Source organism: Chrysemys picta, unplaced genomic scaffold, assembly GCF_011386835.1.
Source record: "Chrysemys picta bellii isolate R12L10 unplaced genomic scaffold, ASM1138683v2 scaf19, whole genome shotgun sequence".
In the NCBI taxonomy this organism is placed as follows: Eukaryota; Metazoa; Chordata; order Testudines; family Emydidae; genus Chrysemys; species Chrysemys picta.
In genome coordinates, this window is record NW_027052726.1 from 105,418 (window position 1) to 129,789 (window position 24,372).

Below are 24,372 nucleotides of genomic sequence, written 5' to 3' on the forward strand. Positions count from 1 at the left end.
ACAACTTCTGTGAGAGTCACAGTGAGAGGCACTGCATACTGCAGGGAGCCATCTCTGGGGAACATGACTGGTACCTGCAAGGCAAGGCTTGGACTGGCAGAGCCCTGGAGCGTTTGCTGGCAAGGCCGACAGGCTGGTATGACCCACAGCTTAGCAGCATGGTAACACAGTGGCTTACAGCTCTGGGTGACCTGAGCAAGAGGTCAAAGAAGCACACATACAAACACATGCATGCACACACACAACACACTGAAAACCTGTGTGCACAGGTACACACACTGCACACTGAAAACACATGCACGTGCACACATGTTGCACACCCACTGCTCCTTGCCAGAGGAGGGCCCCCCTCTTATTCTCCCCTCCTTGCTGTCCTGACAGTGCCACAAACACTGGAAATATATTTATATATAAGGGGAAAAAGCCATCAACCTGGCCTGTCGGGGAGATGAGCACTTAACAATCCTGATGGGGAATGGCACATGTCATCCCAGCCAGTGACTTGGCATAAGATTGTCATGGTTCCTGGCGCCTGCTGAACTGGGGTCACATTCATGCCAGTGACCAAGAGACTATCGAGTCTCCTGTCTGAGGGATTGCAATCCTGAAGGGCTGGGGACAAGAGTCTGAGCCAGGATTTCTGGGTTCAGTTCATTATTTAATCCACCCTGCCCGGATGGGTGACCATAGGCAAGTCACATCCCCCCTCTGTCCCTCAGTTTCCCCACCTCAGTCACAGTGGGGATGGGAGGGTAACGAGGGGGCCCTTGAGGAGCACTTTGCTCTGCTCAGCCGGGTGATGATGTTGGGACTCTCAAATGGAAGCCAGGCTGCAGTGACACTGAATCATGTTCCCATGACCAGCTTTATTGGAGAGGGATTTTCAGTACAGGAGCAGAGCAGCACATTGTAACTCCTGGGGCTAGCGAAGCCCCCCTGACAGAATAGCCTCCACTGAGCCACCCTCCTGGGAACAGGCCACTGCAGCCTGCTCCCTGGGCAGTCTGAAGGCATGGTCCTGGTCCTGGTGGGATGTGTCCTGAACTGGGTCATTACCTGGAACACGACCCATGGCCAGGAGTTCTCACTGCAAAAGCAAAGAAAGAAAACATGGGTTTGACCCCAGAGTGTCCAGGAAATGCCCGATTCCTTGTAGCCTCCCACACCCCAACACACTGAGCTCCGGAGAGCCTGCCCAGGGCATGAACAAGGCCAAAAGAGCCCGCTCCCCGGAACTGCCCAGGGCAGCCGGAGCATGCCATTTCACCATCCCCAGGGTCAGGTGGCAATGAGCAAATCTCAGCTTCCAGGTAGAAAGCCCTGGGGGTTGGAGAGAAAAGTTGGAAACTGTGACTCCGAACAGCTCAGGAACCATAAGGTGCGGAGCCAGAACCCAGCAGTGATCAGCTAGAAACATCTCATGCTGTCTGAGCCAGTCTCATGACTTTGGGGGCTGGACTCCCCTGTAGACTGCAGGGGAGCAATCCCTGATGGGAGCCCTTGCTGCTGGGGGGGAGGGAGGACAAGACGGGCCACTGGCTTGGAAGCCTTCAAAGCATCTTCACACTCCCACAGCCCCATTAGCAGAGTGCCCCCTAGTGGAGAGGGAATGCTGGGGAGCATGCGGGAGAGGTCTCACCTTGAAGCCCTGCCATGTTTGGATCTCCCGGTAGAGTATGTTCCCCGGGCATGCAGTGTGCACCATCTGCCGGTGCCCATGCACTGTGTAGTTGGCCTGGAGCTTGGCGCCCTTCACCGCGCACGGCAGGAAGTTGTCACGCACCAGCATGAGGGCAAATGCTTCCGGCAGCGTATCCATGTAGTCCCCGATGAAACTCACGCCGTAGCCTTTACTGTTGTAGCCACGGGTGTGAGCGCCAACCCAGTGCCAACCCCGGCCCTGGTACATGTACCCGTCTGATCCGACCACGAAGCTGCAGCAGGGCAAAAGCAGACAGAAGCTGAGAAGGAGACAGATCCCGTTTCCCTTGCAGTTTGGATCTGGGCTTTCAGCCCACTAGAGAGACGTGGGTTGGCTGCCAAACAGGGGTGCCAGTCCAACCCAGGGAGGGTGGATGGGGTTCCCCATGCCCTCCTGGGTGCCCACAGGGATAGAGGAAGGCAGCTTTAATTTGCAGCCAGGCCTTTATAGGGGTTTGCACAGATTCATTTTACCAAGCTGTGCTCCCTCCTGGCCTTTTTTCAGGTGGCACTGGCCTGCTGCCTTGCAAATGTCACCTACATCATTCCCTTCAGCAGGGCTCTCCCGGCACTTGGGACTGAATGGCTCTCTGGGGTGGTGCCCATGAGACCAGAGCAGGTCTGGCTGTCTGCATGAGCTTGGCAGTCCCTGGGGACAGAGCCCTGAACCGGGCATGTCCCTGCCCTCGGGGCATCAGGATTCATAGCATTTAAGACCGTAGGGGACCTGTATAAGCCAGGCCAGAGAATTTCACCACTTACTCCCGCCTGGAGCCCAGTAACTTGTGTTTGGTTAAAGCATCTGTCAGCCAGGCCCCCAGCCTGGCTTTGGAGCCATCGAGAGATGGAGATCCACCACTTTCCCTAGGAGTTTGTGCCAGTGGTTCATCCCCATCCCTGGTAAACACTTGTGCCTGATTTCTAGTTTGAATTTGTCTGGCTTTAGCTTCCAGCCACTGTGTCTCGTTGTGCCATTCTCCGCTACAGCCTGGCAGTACCCGGTGTTCTCTGCCCAGTCACTGCTCTATCTTGTTTGTGATAAACTAAACCGATTGAGCTCTTCAAGTGTCTCGCTGTCAGGCACATTCTCCAGCCCGCATGTCATTTCTGTGGCACTTTCCTGCACCTTCTCCAATTTTCCCACATCCTTTTAAACCCGTGGACACCTGAAGGGGGCGCTGTATGACAGTGTTGGTCTCCCCAATGCTGTAGCCAGAGGGAAAACCGCCCTCCGCACCTGCTCTCAGCTCCCCTGTTTACACATCGAAGGGTCGCATCCACACCATTTTTTGTGCCACAACATTCCACTGGGGAGCTCCTGTTGAGTTGTTTGTCCCCTATGACTCCAAAATGCTTTTTGGCCCCTGCTTTCCAGGATACAGGCCCCCACACTGTAGATGTGACCTTGGGACTAGACTGAAGACCTTTGATGCGACTGTATTCCAATGCATTTTTTTTTAATGGACCCAGGTTTCCAAGCAAACTAGATCGTTCTGTATGACTGCTCTGTCTTCATCATTATTTCCCACCCTGCTAATCTTTTATCAGCAGCAATTTTTTATTTACTTCTGGATCATTGATGAAAACGCTGAATAGCGCCAGGCCCAGAACCAATCCCTGTGAAGCCCCCTTGAGACATTGCCATTTAATGATGATTCCCCATTAACAACTAGTTTTTGAGCTCTGTCATTTAGCCAGTGCCTGATCCATTTAACATGTGCTCTATTGACAGTGTACAGTGCTGATTTTGTCATCAGAATGCCGTGTGGTACTAAGCAAAATGCCTTTCAAAAATCTATTACATCTACATAGTTACCTTTGTCAACTGAACTTGTAAGATGAAATCCGGTTTGTTTGACAAGACCTATTTTCGATATAACTGTGTTGACTGGCATTAATTATATTCCTATTGTTTAATTCTTTATCAAATAAATCCTGTATCAGGTTTTTCCTTAGTTTGCCTGAGGATGATGTCGGGCTAACAGGCCCACAGTTACCCAGATCACTCTGTTTACCCTTTTTTGAATATTGGCACAACATTAGCACTCTTCTGGAATTTCCTCAATATCCCATAATTTATTAAAAATGAACATCATTGGGCTGGAGATCTCCTCAGCCAACTCTTTTAGGATTCTTGGATGCAAATGATCAGGGTCTACTAATTTAAAATGTTTACCCTAGTAGCTGTTGCCTAAAATCCTTCTTCATCATCCTCATGTGATTCAAGATCATCCTGCTTCTTTCGAAATACAGACAGAAATATTTATTTAATACTTCTGCCTTATTTGCATCATTATGAACAATTTTACCACCCCCGTCTAGTGATGGGCCTATGTTATTGGGATTTTTATTCCTAATATAGTTTAAAAACTCCTTATTGTCCTTAGCCCTGCCAGCCATGTATTTTTCTCTGGTGTCTTTAGCTTCCCCTATCAATTTCCTACCTTTCATAATTTCTAATTTATATTGATTGCCATCCATTTCTTTTTTCTGTTTTTTATATGTTGCTTTTTTATTTCTAATTGTTGCTAGGATGGGCTTTTAGCCTCAGTCACCCTCTTTCTGGATTGTGGATTCATGCTTCTCCCAATTTTCATTCACATTTTTTTCTGTCCAAATGTTTCCTCCCCATCAGTTTGGCTCATCCTCTCCCTCAGTTTGGGGAAGCTACTCCTGTCGAATCATCAAGACTAGTATATTGCAGTGAGGCGGGGGCAGCTGCTGGGGTCAGAATCCTGCCTCAGGGCCTGTCCTGTGCTCTCATGGGGGAGGGGAGGGGCTGTGTTTGAGCCATAGGAGGCTAGTGGCCTTTGTGGATAGGGTGACCAGATAGCAAGTGTGAAAAATCGGGACGGGGTGGGGGGTAATAGGTGCCTATGTAAGAAAAAGCTCCAAAAATCAGGACTGTCCCTATAAAATCGGGACATCTGGTCACCCTATTTGTGGAGCAGAGGGTGGCTCTAAGGTGGGGACGGGCATCCAGACTAGGGGGAAGGATGTTCAGAACCAGGGAGGGAATGGGAAGGGAGAAGTGAGTTGGGGAGGTATGGCACCCACTGCCCTTGTCAGGGTGGAATAAAAGTGACTCACCTATGTGTCATAGCCCCTATTCCTCCAGCAGGCAAAGGAGAGTTGCCTTTATGTCAAGGAGTCACAGCCCGCACTTCCCGGGGCTGAGGCCCCCAGTGATCAGTGTGCACTGTAGCCAGGACTGTGAAGGTTCAAGCTGGCCCAGGGTCTGTTGCAGGGCTGGGTGGGAGGCCTGGAGCAGAGCCAGGACACAGCAGACGCTGCACATCATCAGTGCTATGTTTCAGGGATGCAAGGCTCCAGCTGGCAAGGCCCCTCCCGCTAGGCTTTCTCATGGGCTGCCCAGTCTCAAACCACCTGACGGGCACTCTGGGAAGGCCATGCCTCTGCTCACCTGTAGCCGATGTCGTCCCAGCCACGGTCGTCCTGGTGGAAGCGCTGCATGGCCCTCATGTCAGCGGCGCACTCAGGGAAGGTCCGGCAGGGCTGGCTGGGTGTGCTGGTGTGGTGGATGTACACGAAGCTCAGGGGTAGCTTGAGCTGCGTGGGAGTCCCCTTGTAGGGCCTGGCTCCCCACATGCAGCGGGGGATGATGGCTGGGCATTCTGGAGGTAAACGCACACAGCAGGGTGAGACCCAGACCCCTGAACCCAAGCCCCTCATGCTGCCAACACAGTTGCCTGGCATTGCAGTCTATTTGCCAGAGCAAGGGGAATAGCTAAGTGCTGGGAGCTCTGGGTCTGACCACAGTTCCCTCTGTATCCCACAAGTCCCCACCCCCATGTGCCTCAGCTTCCCCCATGATACAGTTGTGTAATGCTGCCCCCTACCATCCCCTGGACACTGTGGGGCCAAGGTAGGGAACACACTGCCAGGAGGGGAGGCCTAGCCAGGCTGCCTGGAACATGTGTCCCACCAGCAGTTTCTAAATGAGAAATGTCCAGGCCCTTCCAGCCGTTTGGAGGTTTTTCCTCCACAAGTTTTCAACAAAATGCTTTAAAACAAACGTTTATTGGCGGGTTCCCCTCCCCCTTCAGAAGAAGGGAACAAAGGGGGGAAACCACTCCCAAACGGGTCTGTTTCGAATGAGAGAGGGGCCCAAACACAGAACCGGACATGAACTGCACCGTCTCCCTGCGACGGGCAGAACCGGACCCGAGCCCCAGAGCCGCACCGTCTCCCTGCGACGGGCAGAACCGGACCCGAGTCCCAGAGCCGCACCGTCTCCCTGCAACGGGCAGAACCGGACCCGAGTCCCAGAGCCGCACCGTCTCCCTGAGACGGGCAGAACCGGACCCGAGTCCCAGAGCCGCACCGTCTCCCTGCGACGGGCAGAACCGGACCCGAGGCCCAGAGCCTCCCCATGACCTGCAACGGGCAGAACCGGACCCGAGCCCCAGAGCTGCCCCGTCTCCCTGCGACGGGCAGAACCGGACCCGAGCCCCAGAGCCGCCCCGTCTCCCTGGGACGGGCAGAACCGGACCCGAGCCCCAGAGCCGCCCCGTCTCCCTGCGACGGGAAGAACCGGACCCGAGCCCCAGAGCCGCCCCGTCTCCCTGCAACGAGCAGAACCAGACCCGAGGCCCAGAGCCGCACCGTGACCTGCAATGGGCAGACCCCAAAGTGTGGATCTGGGGTTCCAGAGTCTGGATTTGAATGGGACTCCCCACAGCCTGGGAGCTGGGATTCAGCAGGTGGCGCTGTAAGCCCCACGTGGGCCAGGGGGTGGCGTTTGCTCCGGGCTCATCTCTAGAAGCATGTAGCCCCGTTAGTGTAGCATGTCCCTGGCTGGTGACGGGAGAGAAATAAGCACCTACCCAGGTAGGCCTCCGTGAACTCCTGCACTGCCCGGCTCGCAACGGCCAGCAGGTCCTCGTCTCCAACCCCGCTAAGCAGGGGCGCCATCCGGGGCAGCGCCCGGAGCAGCTGGAGGGAGCGCACCACCTGCTCCTCCAGCTGCCCGGCCTCCGTGAGCTGCACAAAGTTCTGGCGCCTGAAGTTGCTTCTGGCCTGGCCATCCCTGGCCAGGCCATCCCCAGCGTAGTACTCTCTCAGCAGGGTGCTCAGCGGGGCCACGGGCATGCCTTGCCCTGCTAGGTGTGCCCCCAGGATCACCCCGTCCAGCGCCCCATTGATGAAGGCATCAGTGAGGTTTGAGGGGCGGCCCAGGAGGGTGAAGTTTTGGGGCTCGGACACGCTGTCCCAGCAGCCATTCGGCCCCATGAGCACCTGGCTCTCGTTGGCCTGAGCCAGGAGAAAGGCCACGCCCAATGCCTTGGCAATGGTCACTGCGTAGAGGGCGTCTATAGTCAGGGGCAGCCCCGGATGTGTCTGGTTCAAGGGCTCAGTCGTAACTAGCAAAGGCTCCAAAGCCTCGGGGGGCAGCGGCATCTCCCGCCTCCCCTTCAGCCCTGCTTCAATCCCAGCCACCAAGGGGCTTACAGCCACTGTGGTGCCATCAGGGAGCAACACCACCCCCTGCTCAGTCGAGGACGCCTGGACTTTGTGCTTCAGGACGCGCATGAGGAAGGATCTCTGCTCCTGGCTCAGGAAGGGCAGATCCGGGGGCACGGCAGGTGCCTCCCCCAGCAGGAGCTGGTAGAACTCGCTGTCACAGCAGCCCAGGCCCCGGGCGAGCTCCGTCACGGTCAGGTTGAGGTGTCCGTCCAGGTGGTGAGATTCCAGCACTTCTACGACTTGGATCACGGAGTTCATGTGAAACGGGAGGGAGCCTGGGAGGGGAGGAGCAGGAGAGGCTGTCAGATCCCTGCTCCTGCACTGCTCACTAGGCTAAGCAACGGGCAGCCCAAGTCGGGAAGTTTTGCACTCCCAGGGATGGGTGCTATCGGGGAAAACAGGCTAGTCTGGGAGCTCAGTCGCGCTCTGGGCCACCTGGGCTGAGGGACTGGAACAGCACAGAACAACCGTTGCTATTGTGGCAGTTGACTGAGGGCTTGTCCACATGGTGCTGCCGTCCGGACTGAGGGGTGTGAACTGCTCTAACGTGTTGGGCTCCAACTGCCCCATGTGACCTGTTGGCATGCTCTAAAGGGAAAGCTCATGCATTAAGGAAATTAACAGAGCGCTGCCAGTTTAGAGACAGTTGAAATGAGGCAACCCAGGACTGATCAGTGTGTGTGAAGCAATCCAAACCCGGAGATTGGCAGGCTGATTTGGCTGTAGGGTGTGCCCAAGAAATTGCTGCATCAATGGAGGTGGCTACTAAAGATGCCACAGAGTTTCAACAGCATCAAGTGATCTGTGCCACAGATACACTGGGGGTCAAGCAGAGAGCACAACTCAGAGAGTCCACTGGAAAGCTGTTTGCTTTCGCTGTCACAAACTGTCTTGCAATACAAGTGATTGGCTCAAGGACACACTCTGCTGGAATTGCAAGAAAATTGGGGCACTCACAGAAGATGTGCTGGTCAGGGCAAAACATGCTGCCCCCAGGTGACAAGAGCAGCAGCAGACGATTTCAGATTCAGCTTGCTGCTGGCAATGTGGAGTGCACCGAGGATGCTGGAGTACCTCCCCAGGGGCTTAGAAGACAATACCTGGAGTGTTATTTGGATTCCTTTGCAGTTGGCAGGAATTTGTAGCATGGAGTGTATTACTGATAGTAATACATTGGTAATTCTTTCTGGCCTTCCCTTTCACACTAAAGGAGGAAGAGTATGTAGTGTACAGGAATTGGGTAGTGTCCCTTTAATAGTTTGGAGTGGCATCCCTATATCTTTCTGTTGCAGAAGCCAGCCAGACCCCTGCCCAAGCAGTCCAGCACACAGGTGGCTGGGCCGAATGTTTATACATCATTAACACACATGGCTGTTTGGGATCCCACTCTGCCAATGTGGGGTCCCTGTATTGCTAATGCTGTGTAGAGAGCACAAACACTGGCGCTGCCCAACTCCGAGGCTGAAGATTTAGGGTTGTTTTGTAAAATAGTTTGAAGAAACATAACACTTAAGAGAGACAGGACAATGTGAACCCCCCACTCCTGTACGCCTGGCATCCCCTGCTATCGTCCCAGGTGACCCCTGAGATCCCACTCACTCAGAGAGACTGGAGGGAATAAATCCCACCCCAGCCACCCCCACCACACTTCCTCTCTTTCCCAGCTAGGTCCTTTGATCATTAGGCAGCAGGTTGCAACGAGTCACTTTCACTCTGTGCCCCATACGGTCACTTTCCCCTGGCTGGTTGGTTGGGTATTTTGGGGCAAAACAGGAGGTCTACTTCTCCAGCCCCAGTGTAGACGTACCCTTGTTTCGCTTCAGTTTCCATCTCTCAAACTGCGCGATAGCTCTGCCCCAGGTTGCGTGAGCGTTCATGTGTTAAAGATGGAGAGGTGCTCAGACACGCCGGTAACGGGGCCCCCAAGTACCTCAGCGAGCGAGGTAGCTAGATCTTCACAAACTAGGTTTAAACTGACTAGATTTCACGTTGATCAAACATCCCCCAGCGAGCGTTCCCATGCTTGGGGGCCTACCGAGAGCCTGCTGAGAGCGGAACTTTTACTTAAAGACCCAGCTTCTGCAGTCCTGGGATTAGGCCAGAATCTCAGCTGTCATTATAAACAAAGGTGAGTTTCTAGCTCTCCTGCCAACAGAGGTGACCCCAGTGTGACCCCAATGGCTCCAAAACCAGAACACAAAGAATCAGCACTCGGAATGTATTGTTTCTTCTAAATCTCATGATTTAGGGGATCAGACTCGTGATTTCTGACCGTGTGGGGGTGGCTGTGCGATCCCCTGCAGCCTTCCCAGTCCAAACATTGATCTGGGGGTACATGAGAGCCTAGGAGAGAAATTGACTAGAAGTGGATTAGAAGCCTGTCCTAGGCCCCGAACCTGCTGGCCCCCAGCCCCCTCGCTCACCCTGAGCCCCTAGGGACGATCAGGAAAGGACGGATGCAATTTCACTCCCCAGTCACACAAACACTCCTCAGGGTTGGTGGCATTCGTCAGGGCAGCTCTAAGCTAGCATGAAACCGACCCCTCTGGCTCCAGTGCAGGAGCTGAATGAAAGGCAGGAGGCAAAGAGCCACCAGGATGAGATTCCCCATCTCTTCCCTGTGACCTGGGCTAGTATCCGAAAGGAAAGCTGTGGTTTTATTCCCATCCCTTTCAGCCTCTCACCTCACCTGAGCTGTTCTAGCAACCACACAGGTCTCCCCACTGCAGAGCAACTCTGGCTATGCGCCTACCTTTGCCAGGCTCCGGCCACGTGCAGAGACCCAGCAGCCCAGCGAGGAACCACAGCTTTGTCTGGCCCATCTTCTCCAAGGGCAGCGCTAGTCTCCTGGTCTTAGGACCGAGCGAGCCGCACGGCTCCCTACAGGGACAAAGGAAAAATCAATAGACGGGTGTCAAAGTCTCAGTCCCCAGGGCTGCTGCACCCTGTGTACTCCCAGACTTTGCCCCTTCACCTTGGAGTTGAGCTTGCCCCTCAGCACTCAGGGGCTGGTTGGAGAGTGAGTGACACATGGGACAGGATGGCCCAGCCTCGCCGCGGACCCCACGTGAGAATCTGCAGCCCCACAGCCTTCTGCAAACACAGAGATCCCCCTAGCCCCAGAGCATGTCTCCGAGGGATGGCTCAGGCTCCAGAACACAGCCAGCGAGCAGCAAAGTCACTGCAGCGCCCCCTCCTGGCTGCCCACAGACTTGCTCATCCTGTCCAGAGTGCACTGCCCCGTCTCCCTGGCAACCCCCCAGTCCATCCCTCCACCCAGGGCCGGCGCTTCCACTAGGCGATTGCCTAGGGTGGCAGAATTTGGGGGCGGCATTTTGCAATCCTCGGGGGAAATTCGGCAGTGGGGGGGTCCTTCCGCTCTGGGTCTTTGGCGGAAATTCGGCAGTGGGTCCTTCACTCGCTCTTGGACTCGCCGCCGAAGTGCCCCGAAGACGCGGAGTAGAAGGACCCCCGCCACCGAATGCTCAGAGGAGGAGCGCTGCCGCCTAGGGTGGCAAAAACCCTGGCGCCGCTCCTGCCTCCATCCCAGGGCTCCCTGCCCCATCCTGTCCCTCCACCCCAGCCCTCCCTGCCCCCTCCTGTCCCTCCGCCCCCAGGGAACCCTGCCCCCCTTACCTCTGCCCCAGTGCTCCCTATCCCCTCCTGTCCTTCCACCCCACCCCTCCCTACCCCCTCCTGTCCCTCTGCCCCATCCCTCCCTGCCCCCTCCTGTCCCTCTGCCCCAGGGCTCCCTGCCCCTTCTGTCATAGAATCATAGAAGATCAGGGTTGGAAGAGACCTCAGGAGGCCATCTAGTCCAACCCCCTGCTCAAGGCAGGACCAACAGCAACTAAATTATCTCAGCCAGGGCTTTGTCAACCCTGGCCTTAAAAACCTCTAAGGAAGGAGATTCCACCACTTCCCTATGTAACCCATTCCAGTGCTTCACCCCCCTCCTAGTGAAATAGTGTTTCCTAATATCCAACCTAAACCTCCCCCACTGCAACTTGAGACCATTGCTTCTTGTTCTGTCATCTGCCACCACTGAGAACAGCCGAGCTCCATCCTCTTTGGAACCCCCCTTCAGGTAGTTGAAAGCAGCTATCAAATCCCCCCTCATTCTTCTCTTCTGCAGACTAAACAAGCCCAATTCCCTCAGCCTCTCCTCATAAGTCATGTGCCCCAGAGTGTCCCTTCCACCCCAGCCCTCCTGTCCCTCTGCCCCAGAGCTCCCCGCCCCCTCCTGTCCCCCTGCCCCAATGCTTCCTGCCCCTCCCTCCCATCCCTCTGCCATAGCCTACCCTGTCCCCTCCTGTCCCTCTTCCACCGGGCTCACTGCCCCTTCCCATCCCATCACTTCCTGTTGCTCTGGAGGCCCCAGGCCTGCTGCCTGCACACCCGGAGTAACTCAAGAGGCAGGAGGGCACCATGGGATGCAGTGAGCCCCCACAGGGGATTGGCAGGAGGCCAGAGGGGGAAGTACCCAGCTGAACCTGTGTCACCTCAGGGTGGTGACTCTTAGTCTCTGCAGAGCGAAGAATGCAGGCAAGCCAGAGCAAGATGGAGCATCTTACCTGGGGCTTCAGGGAAATATCTACCCCTGGCCACCAAGTAGCCATGGCAGGGGGTGGGGGCAGGTGCTGTCCAGCCCCAGCCAGGGACCCCTGGCTCATGAGCTCCAGTCAGAGCAGCTCTGCTTTCAGTTCTGGCTCCCCAGTTCAACCCTGATGTGGCCCACAGAGGACGTGGTGGGTGGAGAGGGAGAACCTGGCTGTTTGGGATTTACAAACCCCACAGAGCACAGGCAGATGGGTGAGGAGAGTCCCCCTGTGTGCAGGTGAGCAGGCTGATCAAACCCAGGACAACTGTCTGACCTGTCAGCTATGGAGACAGGCACCCACAGGTGTGACCAAGAGAGAAACCCAGACCTGCTCTAAACAGGCAAGAACAGAAGGGGGGAGAGAAGCAGAAAGGTGTGTGTGTGTGGGTGTGTGTGTGTGCACGTGTGCCTGTGCACGTGTATGTGCGTAAGCATGCACAAGTGCACGTGCGAGCCTGTGTGGGGGTATGCATGAGTATGTTCATGTGTGTGTGTGCATGTGTGTGTGAAAGATAGGGACTGCAAGCCCTGGAGGTTGAAGGAGTGATAGACGCAATTCAAGGGGAGAGTTCATGAACAGATCTGATTGAAAGCAAACAGACGAGGGCCAGTTAGGGGCAGCTGGGACCCCTGGAAAGGCTACACCAATAGATGGGGATGCTGCCCCAGCTTGTGCCCTGGGTGGCACCCATGAAGCAGGTCCCAAATGTACTTCTCACCCATGCGGGCAGCGGGCACAGCAGGGCTGGGCTGCCAATGGCTCTGCAGCTCACCAGGTCTCCCTGCATAAGCCTTGGCCATGTGCCCGTCTGTGCACTGCTGCCAGGGTCGGCGGTCAGCAGGCTCGGTTGGGTTTCCTGCGCCCTTGGAGCCAGAGGAGACAGCTCACACCTAGTGTAGACATGTCTCCATGAGGGGCTGAGCCCCCACTCACTGCAGGGGACAGGGCCGGCTCTGGCTTTTTGGCCGCCCCAAACAAAACAAAAACAACAACAACAAAAAACGGGGTGGCCAGAACGGCAAAGCAAAAAAAAAAAAACCTGTGGCGCGGCCGGAGCACGGGTGCAGGGGGACCGGCTGGGGGGAGTGGAAGGCTCCACTCTGGTCAGCGGGCCGGGAAGGAAGAGGACTGCTCTGGTTCTCCGCGCCGCCGCCCCCTACAGGGCGGCCAGAGCAGAACAAGAACAACAACAACAACAAAAGCGGCCATGCTGACCTAGGATTGGGCAGAATGCCGCCTCCAACAATCTGCAGCCCCAAGCACCAGCTTGCTCAGCTGGTGCCTGGAGCCAGCCCTGGCAGGGGAGGGAGCTTGGGCTGTGGGCTCCAGATGGGAAGTGGGCTCTGGGGCTGGGTGGCTCCCTGGGGAGTCAGCCCTGGATCTCGGTGGCTAAGGGGCTCCTGAGGAGAGCTCTGGCCTGGTACGAATGGCTCAGCACTGGCTGCCTGGGGCTGGTGGGGCTCCCCAGCACTGACCCTGGCATGGTGCTGGAATGCCGGATGGCGGGGAAGGGGGAAGAGATTCTAGAGTGACCAGGCCCTCGCTAAGGGAAGGCAGGTGCTGCGGATTTCCAGAGCACAGTCAGGGACACTCACAGTGGAGGGGGGCTGCGGAGATCCTCTAGCCTGCCCCCTCCCCCAGCACAGGCCGGAGACCTTTCCCCTGACAATTCCAGCTGGGACTAGAGCAGATCTTCGGAAATCAGCCAGGCTGGATTGAAAATCCCTGGTGCTGGGGAGTCCCTGTGGCCCGGCTAGGCTGTGCCAATGTTAGTAATTTGCATCTTATTTCCAGTCTGGGTCTGTCTAGCTTCCAAGCCCAGCCTCTGGCTGCTGCTAGACCCCTCTTGGCAGGACTGAAGGGCCCAGGGATAAATCACTGCTGCCCAGGTCGGTGCGTACAGACTGATCAAGACAGCCCGCACCCACACCCTCCGGTGTAGAACTCCTTGAACTCCAGCTGAACCTCCTGGCCTGGGACAATCCCATCGTCCTTGTCCTGGGCTCACCCCGATTTCCTGCTCTGAGCACTTGGCCCCCAGTGGTGTGAGGGGATGGGCAAGGGGCAACATTTGCCATGGGGGCCTCGGCGGGCGGGGACAGCAGACCCCCACCCAGGAGGAACCCTGCCCTGGTCTGTTCCCCTCCACCTTTGCCCCGGCGACTGTTTGCTGTGCTGGAAGGACGTGCTGAGTTTTCGGTGGGCTAGGTGGGCGCTTTCCCATTCACCACGCGCCAGGCTCTGTGTGCTGGTATGGCAGCTCCTGAAGGGAAATGAGCAGGGCCAAACTGTGCCGCTGGAGCCGTAGCACAGCAGGGGCAGAGGTGGGAGGGAGGAAAACAGGACAGGGATGAGAGAGCTGGGGGCTGCGGGTCGGGAGTGAGGGGCACCAGCAGAGATGTGACTGGGGGGCTCAGGGCTGGAATAGCAGGGGCTGCGGGTCGGTGTGAGGGGCACTAGAAGAGCTGGGGGGCAGGGCTGGGATAGCAGGGGCTGTGGGTGGGATTGAGGGGCACCGGCAGAGGGGTGACTGGGATGCTCAGGGCTGGGATAGCAGCGGTTTCAGGGCAGGGCAGGCCGTTGTGTGCAGAGTGTTCAGAGCTGCTCTGTATCTGCCCTTTCTCTCTACTGTCCCTGCTCCCAGAATGCACCAGGCCCTGGACTGAACTCTTCCCCTGCGGGTTGAACTGGTTTTGTTTGCTGTGATCCTGTTGGATGGGCAGAGGGGGAAGTGACAGTCCCACCCCGCAGCCACCGCCCACCTCTGTCACCCAGCACCCTTAGCCCCGGATCAACCCAGCCTGGTCAGACGGGTTCGTCCTCCCTGCCTGGGGAAGAGAAACCAATGACTTGCCAAAGAGGTAGGTAGGTAGGTGTGTGTGTGTGTGTGTGTTGCCACAGCCACACTGCTGCTGTTAGTGCATTAGCTTGGGCGGAAACTTCTGCGCGGATGGACCCTGAGGGTAAAGCAGGCACTAGGGGAAAAAAGACCCAGGCAAGATTCCTGGGAGCTGCCCATCCACATGGCTTGTGTGGCTGCCCCCCCGGGGTCAGCAATGACTCATGTCACCTGAGGGAAGAGGTGACCCAGGCAGCGGGCGGCCAGGGGATCTGATTTACTGATAAAATTGGTCTCTTTGCTCCATGGTGCTCGGCGGCCTGGGTCAGTACCGGCACCTACCAGTAACAGGTCAGGGCGGGGGGCAGCTGAGCCCAGAGAGGGGAAATGACTCAGTCCAGGCTACCCAAGGAGTTGGTGGCAGAGCCAGGAATGGAGCTCAGCTCTCCTGGGCAGTGACGATTCTTAGCATACACATAGCTCCTGGCATGGTCACGACACCGCATGAGGATTAGCCAAGGAATCCGCATGGCCCAGGGAGAGGACCCTCCTTGTTGGTCTGCATTGCCCAGATGGGGGAGCTGAGGTAGACATGGGGGAGTGGGTCACCCCAGGCCACCGTGACAGAGAAAAGCTGAAAGCTCAGGACTGCGGCAGGCGCCCATCCTAACCAAACCGTGCTGTGGGGAGGGGAGCACTCTGTCCAGTGGTGAGCTGAGGTGTTATGGGCATGGGAAGGTCCTGGCATTGTACCAAGCTATGGAGACCCCCTGTGTGTGGCACGTTGCCCAGGCCTGGGTGCCCAGCCTCCAGGAGGGATCATTGCTCCAGCTCCACTCGGTCCCAGAAAAGAGTCTGAGATGGGCAGGAGAAGAAAGGAGACTTGATCCAATCTTCATCATCCCCTTCTAATGAACAGCACTTACCTGGTGCTGAGCTTCCACGGGCCCCTTTTCCCCGCAGCCGGACACTCTCCGTTAATCTGATTGCTCTGGAGGCCCCAGGCAGTAGGAGGCTCCGGTGGCTCTTATATATCCTGTGATTAGCTAGGACTGCATGAGAAATCTGCGATGACTTCACTGCAACGGCGCGTCTCCCGTTCACTGCACAGCTAATATCATCTCAGCCAGCTCCCTGCCCCAGTCAGGACTTCCCCAGGGATTCCTGAACTGCTGCCTTCCCTGACCTGTCCAGGGAGCTCCCCTGCACCCACTAGCCCCACTCTCTGCCCCAGGAATTCCCCTGGGCACTCAAACTGCTCTCTGTAGTAAGAACCCTCTTGGCCCTGCTCCCATGGAATGATGATCACCTCAGCCCTGGGCGTGGGGCTGGCACTTCTCCCTGTGACTGTGAAAGGCCCAGGGCCAGGCAGGAAGCGTCAGACACACACGGGGCTCTGGAGATAATCGGCTTTGCTTGGCTGGTTTGTTCCAGCAGAGCAAGTTAAAGTGAAAGCAGTGCATGCCCCTGTGCGTGTGTCCGTAGGTGGGCAACCACAGGCAACTGTGTGTATGAGCATGTGTGTATAAGCATGAATGTATGCGGGTGTGTGTTCACATGCAGGGGTGTGTAGGTGTGTGTGTGTAACCCACACACCTCCTGGGTGTGGTGGTCTGTCCCATCGAGTGGCACCGAGACCACTTAAAGAGAGAGCTTAATGAGTCTGCTCTACTGCTTTAACTAACAGCCAGGTGGCTTTTAGCTCATGCGGTAGAGGCTCATGCTTTAAGCTCCAGCGGTCCCAGGTTCGATCCCGCCCGCCGACAACTGGGGTCCCTTGGCATTACAAGTGCACACATTCAGGTGTGTGTAGGCATGCACACACATGCAGGAGTGTGTGCCCACATGCAGGTGTGTATAGGCATGCACGCACATTCAGGTGTGTGTAGGTGTGTGCTCACATGCAGGTGTGTGCACACATGAAGGAGTGTGAAGGTGTATGGTCACATGCAGGGGTGTGTAGGCATGTACTCACATGCAGGTGTGTGCACACATGAAGGAGTGTGAAGGTGTATGGTCACGTGCAGGGGTGTGTAGGTGTGTGCTCACATGCAGGTGTGTGCACACATGAAGGAGTGTGAAGGTGCATGGTCACATGCAGGGGTGTGTAGGCGTGTGCTCACATGCAGGTGTGTGCACACATGAAGGAGTGTGAAGGTGTGTGCACACATGCAGGGGTGTATAGGCGTGCACACACTTGCAGGTGTGTGTACGTGTCAGTGTACTGGGGGGTTGCTGGTTCAAAGGGCGAGCTGCATCGCTGCCCCATCTCAGACTTTTTGTCTTCACCTGACTCAGGTGGAATCCTGCCATTCTGCCGCTCTCTGAGCAAGCAGAACCACTGCCACAGCACCCCTTATTACTCTACAGGTCCAGCCGCATGCTGGTGTATCTTCCCCATGACCAAGAGCCCCTTCAGCCAGCACCCGCTTCTGCGGCCGAGTATCAGAGAATAGAGGGTTTTAACCCACCCAGGGCCTGTACTGATGTCTGTCGTCCCTTGGGGAATAGGGGTGTTCAGATCCTGAGGGGTAAATCCTATGGTGGCGCAGCCAGCTGCAGTTTCTACACCAGGTCGCAAGCTGAGCGGAGCCCAGGCCCCCCCAGAGTCGTCACCTCGCCCTGAGGCGCTGTGGAAGCTGCAGCTGCCTGGGCTGCTCTAGGATGCGACCGGGAGTGTGTCACTGGGGGTTGGCTAAGGCAAGTGAAGGCCACACCTCTTTTCTAATGCAGATGCACCCCCCCCCCCCCGTTGGCCGTCTAGCTGGGCCTCTCTTCTCCAGGCCCCCAGCAGGCTCCGAATCTGCATCAGGTACCCCCAAGCCCGTCTTAATCACACAGTGTCCTTCCCTGGCAGGATTGGGCCCTTCCTTGTCAAACCAGTTTGATAAACTGCCAGGCGCCTGAGCCAACCACAGCTGCACAGCTAGTGCGGGCCTTGTCCTCTAGCTGCTTCAGCGTCAGCTGCCAGGCGCCTCTGTTGAGTCACCGCCTCTTTCCTGCCTGTGTTACACAGACTCCAAGGCCATCTAGTCTGCCCTCCGGGGTACCCGGCCCCAGGACAGCCCAGCATTGCTGTCTGAACTCAAGCAGAGCTGTGTGGACCAGGCAGACCCCGAGAGAGAAACTCTTAAACCGAAGGATTGATACAGAAAATGCCACCACTGTACCCAGGCCAACGAACAGGGCCCTTCACAGGTGTGGCAGTGCATGTGGGTGTGAGTGGTTCAGAATGTGAGCTCACAAGCAAGTGGCTGTGTGACCCCATGTGCCCTGGCCTCCCCTCACCAGGAGGTCACATGCTCCAAGGCTGAGGGATTCTAAGTCAGCTGGCAAAGGGCAGTCTTCTCCTCCCCTTGCCCTCTGGGTGTACCCTGGATCCGCTCAGCTGGGCTGAGCCTGGCTGGAGCCAGCCCTGGCAGGGCCCTCCTCCCTGTAGACAAGGGGTCATGTGGTGATAGCAAGCCCCAGCCGCTGCTGGGGCAATGAAGCCCCCCCAAAATGGCTCAGGAGCCTTGCCCCAGCCCTCATGCAGGGTGCCCCCAAGGGGTCACCCCCTCCCAACAGCATTGAGCCCCTGTACAGAGCCATAGGGAGACATCACTCAGTCCTGTATCTGAGTCATGGGGAGACATCACCCCCCCATCTTTCTCCCAGTGCCTGGGCAACAAAATGGCAAATGAAATTTAATGTGGATAAATGTAAAGTCATGCACATTGGAAAAAATAACCCCAACTATACATACAATATGATGGGGGCTAATTTAGCTACAAGAAGTCAGGGAAAAGATCTTGGAGTCATCGTGGTTAGTTCTCTGAAAATGTCCACTCAGTGTCAAAAAAGCAAACAGGATGTTAGGAATCATTAAAAAGGGGATAGAGAATAAGACTAAGACTATATTATTGCCCTTATATAAATCGATGGTACGCCCACATCTCGAATACTGCGTACAGATGTGGTCTCCTCATCTCAAAAAAGATATACTGGCACTAGAAAAGGTTCAGAAAAGGGCAACTAAAATGATTAAGGGTTTGGAACGGGTCCCATATGAGGAGAGATTAAAGAGGCTAGGACTCTTCAGCTTGGAAAAGAGGAGACTAAGGGGGGATATGATAGAGGTATATAAAATCATGAGTGATGTGGAGAAAGTGGATAAGGAAAAGTTATTTACTTATTCCCATAATACAAGAACTAGGGGTCATCAAATGAAATTAATAGGCAGCAGGTTTAAAACAAATACAAGGAAATTCTTCTTCACGCAGCGCACAGTCAACTTGTGGAACTCCTTACCTGAGGAGGTTGTGAAGGCTAGGACTATAACAGAGTTTAAAAGAGAACTGGATAAAATCATGGTGGTGAAGTCCATTAATGGCTATTAGCCAGGACGGGTAAGGAATGGTGTCCCTAGCCTCTGTCTGTCAGAGGGGGAGATGGATGGCAGGAGAGAGATCACTTGATCATTGCCTGTTAGGTCCACTCCCTCTGGGGCACCTGGCATTGGCCACTGTCGGTAGACAGGATACTGGGCTAGATGGACCTTTGGTCTGACCCGGTACAGCCGTTCTTATGTTCTTATGACATCAGTACCTGCAGAGATGCTGGCTAAGGGGAAGCTCGGCCAGACCAGGGTGCTGCTGGTGGGAAGAGGGAAGCACTGGGAGAACGCCCCTCCACTGGACCATCCTGCTGCTGAGGGCATCTGCCCCAGCATGGTATCAATCACAGCCAAGCACTCTGGCATGCCGCAGCCCATCTGAGCAGCAGCAGGTGCCAGGCACCATCCCTTCCTCAAGCCCCAGGGGACAGAGGGCCCAGTTCAAAGCTCTGCTCAGTGTGGGGAGGCCTTGCTGCCGACCACGGTGTGGGGGGTGGGGGCAGTGCCAGAGGCTGGACTAGGGAATCCGGCGCCGCAAGAGAGATGAGACCCCGGGGCGCTCAGCACTCGGAGCTCACTGCCTCCTGTCCCTGCCGCAGCACCAGCCTCCTCCCTCAGGAGCCAGACCCCCAAGATCACCAGATGATTTTAAAATGAACGGCTCTGGAGGAGCTGGTTCTTCCCTTGGGGGTCTCAGAGGCTTGTCCAGCTTTGCTCCGCACCCACGAAGGTTCCTTTCTCAAAGAGAGACAGCTTCCCCTCAGTAAATTCTACTCTCAGCGCACACACATGTGAATCCCTGTGCAGAGCACACACACATACCCCCACCACAGTGCATACGCACTTCCCCCCACATGTGCACACACAGAGTGTACACACATGCACCTCCCCACACACAGTGCACATACACGTCCCACCCACATGTGCACACACACAGTGTACACACATGTACCCACACACACACCCCACACACACACACACCCCACATGTGCACACAGTGCACACACACATCCCCCCCACAGTGCACATGCACAGTGTACACACATGTACCCCACACACTCACAGTGCCCACACATGTGGACAGACTTACCCCCTGTCACAGACTCACAGGCCCATGCCCTCTCGGCTCTGTATGGTCCCTGGGAGTAACTCCCTTCAGCATGAAAGCCCTTCATGAAGGTTTCACTCTCTCTTTGGGGTTAGGCCCTTTGGCCCTGCCGCCTCCTGGGACCTCATCTCTGAGCTTTCTGCACGCCTGTCTCTCACCGTGGGCCCTCTCACTCTGGACCCCCAGGGCCTCCACACCCAGAGGGAACTAGCACCTGATCTCTAGACTGCAGTCACTCTCAGCCAGTGTAAAACAGAAGGTTTATTGAATGTCTGAACACAGCACAGGAAGCTCTCGGAACCCTCAGGCCTAGAAACTCTCAGCACCATCCATCTGGGTCTATGCTGCATCCAGGTGCTCAGGCTGCACTTTGTCCCCAGTCCAGAAGCCCCCTCCTTCCAACCAACCACCCTATAGCACCTTCCCCAATAGCCCCTCCTCCATCCTTTGTCTTGGGTCCCAAGAAATCCAGATCATTTGGGACCTCTCTCTTCCATTCTTTGTTCCCCCACTGGCTGAAACTGGTTGGTCAGGTTGCCAGGGTCCTCTCTCCTTAGCCCTGGCCAGAACCAGTGGCAAGATGGGGTGGGCCTCCCAATCACCAGTTGCTAGGTTACTCAGTCTCCAGGCATTGTCTGGGTGAGGTCACACCTGGTCCTCGGAAACAACAACCCCCCTCTTCCACCACCTGCTTAAACACGCAGCACTCAGGGGAAACAGACACACACAGTATTCATGCAAACCATTAAGAAAATTCCCCACTTCATCACATCCCCCCACAGTGCACACACACAAACACATACTCCCTGTCACAGTCTCTCTGTCTCCTGACTGGGGTTTTCCAGGCTGCACAGCTCCCTGCCTACACTGTGAGTTCCCCAGGTACCACACAACTCTTTCTAAGCAAGGACATTGATTCTTAAGGTGAAAGCATTACGGAGAAAACACTTACATACATGCTAATAAGCTTACCAGAGATCCCTTTCCCCCATCTCCAGCAAGGGCTCTGGTTGGTAACAAAGTGGGAATTTTCTGTAATATTTTTATGAGTCCTATTGGTACCTGTGACGAAGTGGGAATGTTCTTAATGTTTTCTCTGAATACTGTGTGGGTGCCTCAGTTTCCCCTATGCCTTTCTTAAGTATCTAGGTGGTGGGATAAGGGTGTGTGATTGTTGCAGAGCCTTAGAGGGCCAGTGTGATGCCGTCTGCACAGAGAATGGCCGACACTCTGTCTCCTGGCAACTGATGGCCTGGGCCCCTCATCTGCGAAGGTGCCAACTGAAGGTGTTGGAGAACAAAGAGATCAGGTGACCTCCTGGCCCGGGAAAGAGGCAAAGGCCAGAGGAAAGGCTGGAGAGTTTCAGTTTGGAGCTGGCTGGGGAAATGGAGGGGGGCCCAGACAGGCCTCTGGCCTCCCTGCCCCAAGATGGACCTGACTTAGGGGTCCTGTTTCCTGTACCTACAAGCTCTGTTTTAGACTGTGTTCCTGTTGTCTAATAAACCTTCTGTTTTACTGGCTGGCTGAGAGTCACGTCTGACTGCGGAGTTGGGGTGCAGGGCCCTCTGGCTTTCCCAGGAGCCCCATCTGTGCGGACTTGCTGCAGGAAGCGCACGGTGTGGAAGGGGATGCTGAATGCTCCGAGGTCAGACCCAGGAAGGTCGAAGCAGTGTAGTAAGCTTTTTGCCCTGGAGACACTATGCTCACCGAGAGAGGAGGCTCCCCCAGAGTCCTGACTGGCTTCGTAGGGAGTAGTTCCAAAGCATTGCCCGGTAACTCCGTGACAGTACCTCAGTTTCCCTTATATTTTTCATGGATACCTGGTGGGGTGGGGAAGGGCTACATTTGCTCTCAGGACCAACAAAGAGCTATAGGTGTGTGCGTTGCCTTCCTCAGTGGATGGAATGAAGAATCACTAAGAACTGGTTGAAACTGACTCACATCAACAAGGGGGCAAGAGAGACAATACCAATTCCAATGACTCAGGAATTTCCTGTCCTCTCATCAGGGAAGCTGAGAGCAAAAGACTGGAAGGGGGGTAAGTGTGAGCTCTGGAAGAAGCGCTGGGGCTCTCTTAGTTGGGAACTGACTAAGTAGTTACTTGGGGTCAGACTAAGAGACAGACAGACACAGCCTGAAAATGGGGTTCAGTCAAGCTTGGCTGGATGCTTAGCTCACCAGAATGGCCTATGTGTCGCGGAGTCCCCCGGCGATGCTCTGGAACTGCTCCCTACGAAGCCAGTCAGGACTCTGGTGAAGTCTCCTCTCTGTGAGCAGTATCAGAGGGGTAGCCGTGTTAGTCTGGATCTGTAAAAAGCAACAAAGAGTCCAGCGGCACCTTATAGACTAACAGACGTAGCGGAGCATAAGCTTTTGTGGGTGAATACCCACTTCGTCAGACGCATGTGAGCAGACTGTCTTCAGGGCAAGAAGCTCACATGGCTTCCACTTTCCTGGGGTCCCATAGAATCTCTCCACCAGCCTGTTGGACTGAGGGTGATATGCAGAGGCCCAGGTGGGCCAGACCCCACATTTCTCCCAAAAGCCCCTGAGCAGGGCTGACATGAAATCTGTAAGGACCTCGCTGGGGACCCGCCTCCTGCTGAAGATGGTCAGCAGCACATCTGGCATGGTGTCTGCCTCAGTGAAGGACAGAGCCACCGCCTCTGGGCAGCGGGTGGCGAAATCCATTACCACCTGGATGTATTCCTTCCCTGACCCGGTCGCCTTGCTGAGGGGCTCCACTATGGAGCCTTCTGGAAAGGTTCCTCTATGAAGGGCAGGGGTCTCAGGGGAGTTTCACTCTTATCCCGGGCCCTCCCCACCCTCTCGCAGGGGTCGCAGGGCCTGCAGTACTGCTGGACTGCGTCACAGTCTGGGCCAGTAAAAGTTCTGCAGCAGCTGCTGTCTGGGGCACTGGATCCCCTGGTGTCCTGAGAGAGGGGCATCGTGGGCCAGGTACAATAGCCTGCGGCGATACTTCTGGGGCACCACCAGTTGATTCCCCACAGCTCTACTTCCTCTTGGGGAGCCCATTCCCGGTACAGGAATTCCTTCTCCCACAGGAATCTGTCCCTGCAGCCTTCCCCAAGGGCTTTTGCAGCGCTGTGGCCAGCAAGTTCCCTTAGAAGGGATCCTTCTGCAGCTCAGTCTGGAATTCAGCTGCTGGGGGAGGGAGTGGGACCTGTTCCCTCTCGCCAGGGGCAGCTCCAGGCACCAGCACACCAAGCACGTGCCTGGGGCGGCAAGCCACGGGGGGGCGGCCTGCCAGTCACCGTGAGGGCAGCAGTTCGGCGGAATGCCTGCAGGGGGTCCGCCAGTCCCGCGGCTTTGGCAGCAATTCGGCGGCGGCTAGCCGCGGGACTGGTGAACCTCCCGCAGGCATGCTGCCGAATCCGCGTTACCAGCAGACCTCCCGCAGGCCGAAAGCCACTTGCCTGCCATGCTTGGGGCGGCAAAAAACATAGAGCCGCCCCTGCCTCTCGCTGGCTGGGCCTGGGGTCACAGCCCCGCTGAGCCCTGTCCCTGGTAGCCCCCTCCCTGCTGTGGAGATTACTTCCCAGCAGCACGTGTGGACCAGGCAAACCTGATTAGCAGCCGACCTGCTCTGCCTGGGTGTCCCCCCACTCAGCTGGGGTCTCAGCTCCCACCATGCTCAGCGCTGCCTGGGCGGTAGTGGGGGTAGGCAGCGAGCTCGCTATTTTGGTCACAGCGTCAGAGCCAGCGTGAGCCCCCTCTCTGGTGTGCAGGGGGCTCAGGTTAGGTTAGGGTTGGGGTTAGCATCTCTTGGTCTCACTCAGCCCCAGGGGTCTGGTTACAGGTAGGCAGGTATCCTGATCCTAGGAGCTCCTCCCCCCCTGCCAGCCAGGTCATTTGCATTTTCACTGACCATTTCCATCTTAGCCAATTGGTTCCCTGGATTCCAATTCAAATCCTCGGCCGTTACAGGAGCAGGGCCTGGATTCTGTCCCACAAAGACACAGTCATCCCCCAACAAGACCTCACAGCCGATATCCTGGAGAACCCCCAGCTACCAGCCAGCCCGACCCCTCTTGTGTCTGCACAGGGATCTGGGCCATAGGCAGGGCGAGGGCCGTCAGCCCGGGGACCTTCACCCAGGTCACACAGCCCCTCAGCATCTGCGGCTGCACCACTCGGGGCCTGACAACAGTTCTCTCTGTCCCAGGGTCTCGCCACCCCAGGAACCTCTCCCCATTGACCACCACCTTCCGCTCCCATTGGGTAGGGTGACCATCCGTCC

At 56.2% G+C, this 24,372-nt stretch overlaps 1 protein-coding gene across 1 annotated transcript; it reads right to left on the reverse strand.

Annotated features, from left to right (window-relative positions):
* Positions 1-841: 841 nt before the first annotated feature.
* On the reverse strand, positions 842-15,898 carry LOC135977722 (N-acetylmuramoyl-L-alanine amidase-like). Its single transcript, XM_065578966.1, has 6 exons — positions 15,555-15,898; positions 9,941-10,068; positions 6,549-7,463; positions 5,126-5,336; positions 1,640-1,934; positions 842-1,087 (listed from the first exon to the last, which is right to left on the reverse strand). Exons 2-6 carry the CDS (start codon positions 10,008-10,010, stop codon positions 1,085-1,087), a joined length of 1,494 nt encoding a protein of 497 aa, XP_065435038.1. The 5' UTR covers positions 10,011-10,068; positions 15,555-15,898; the 3' UTR covers positions 842-1,084.
* Positions 15,899-24,372: the final 8,474 nt, after the last annotated feature.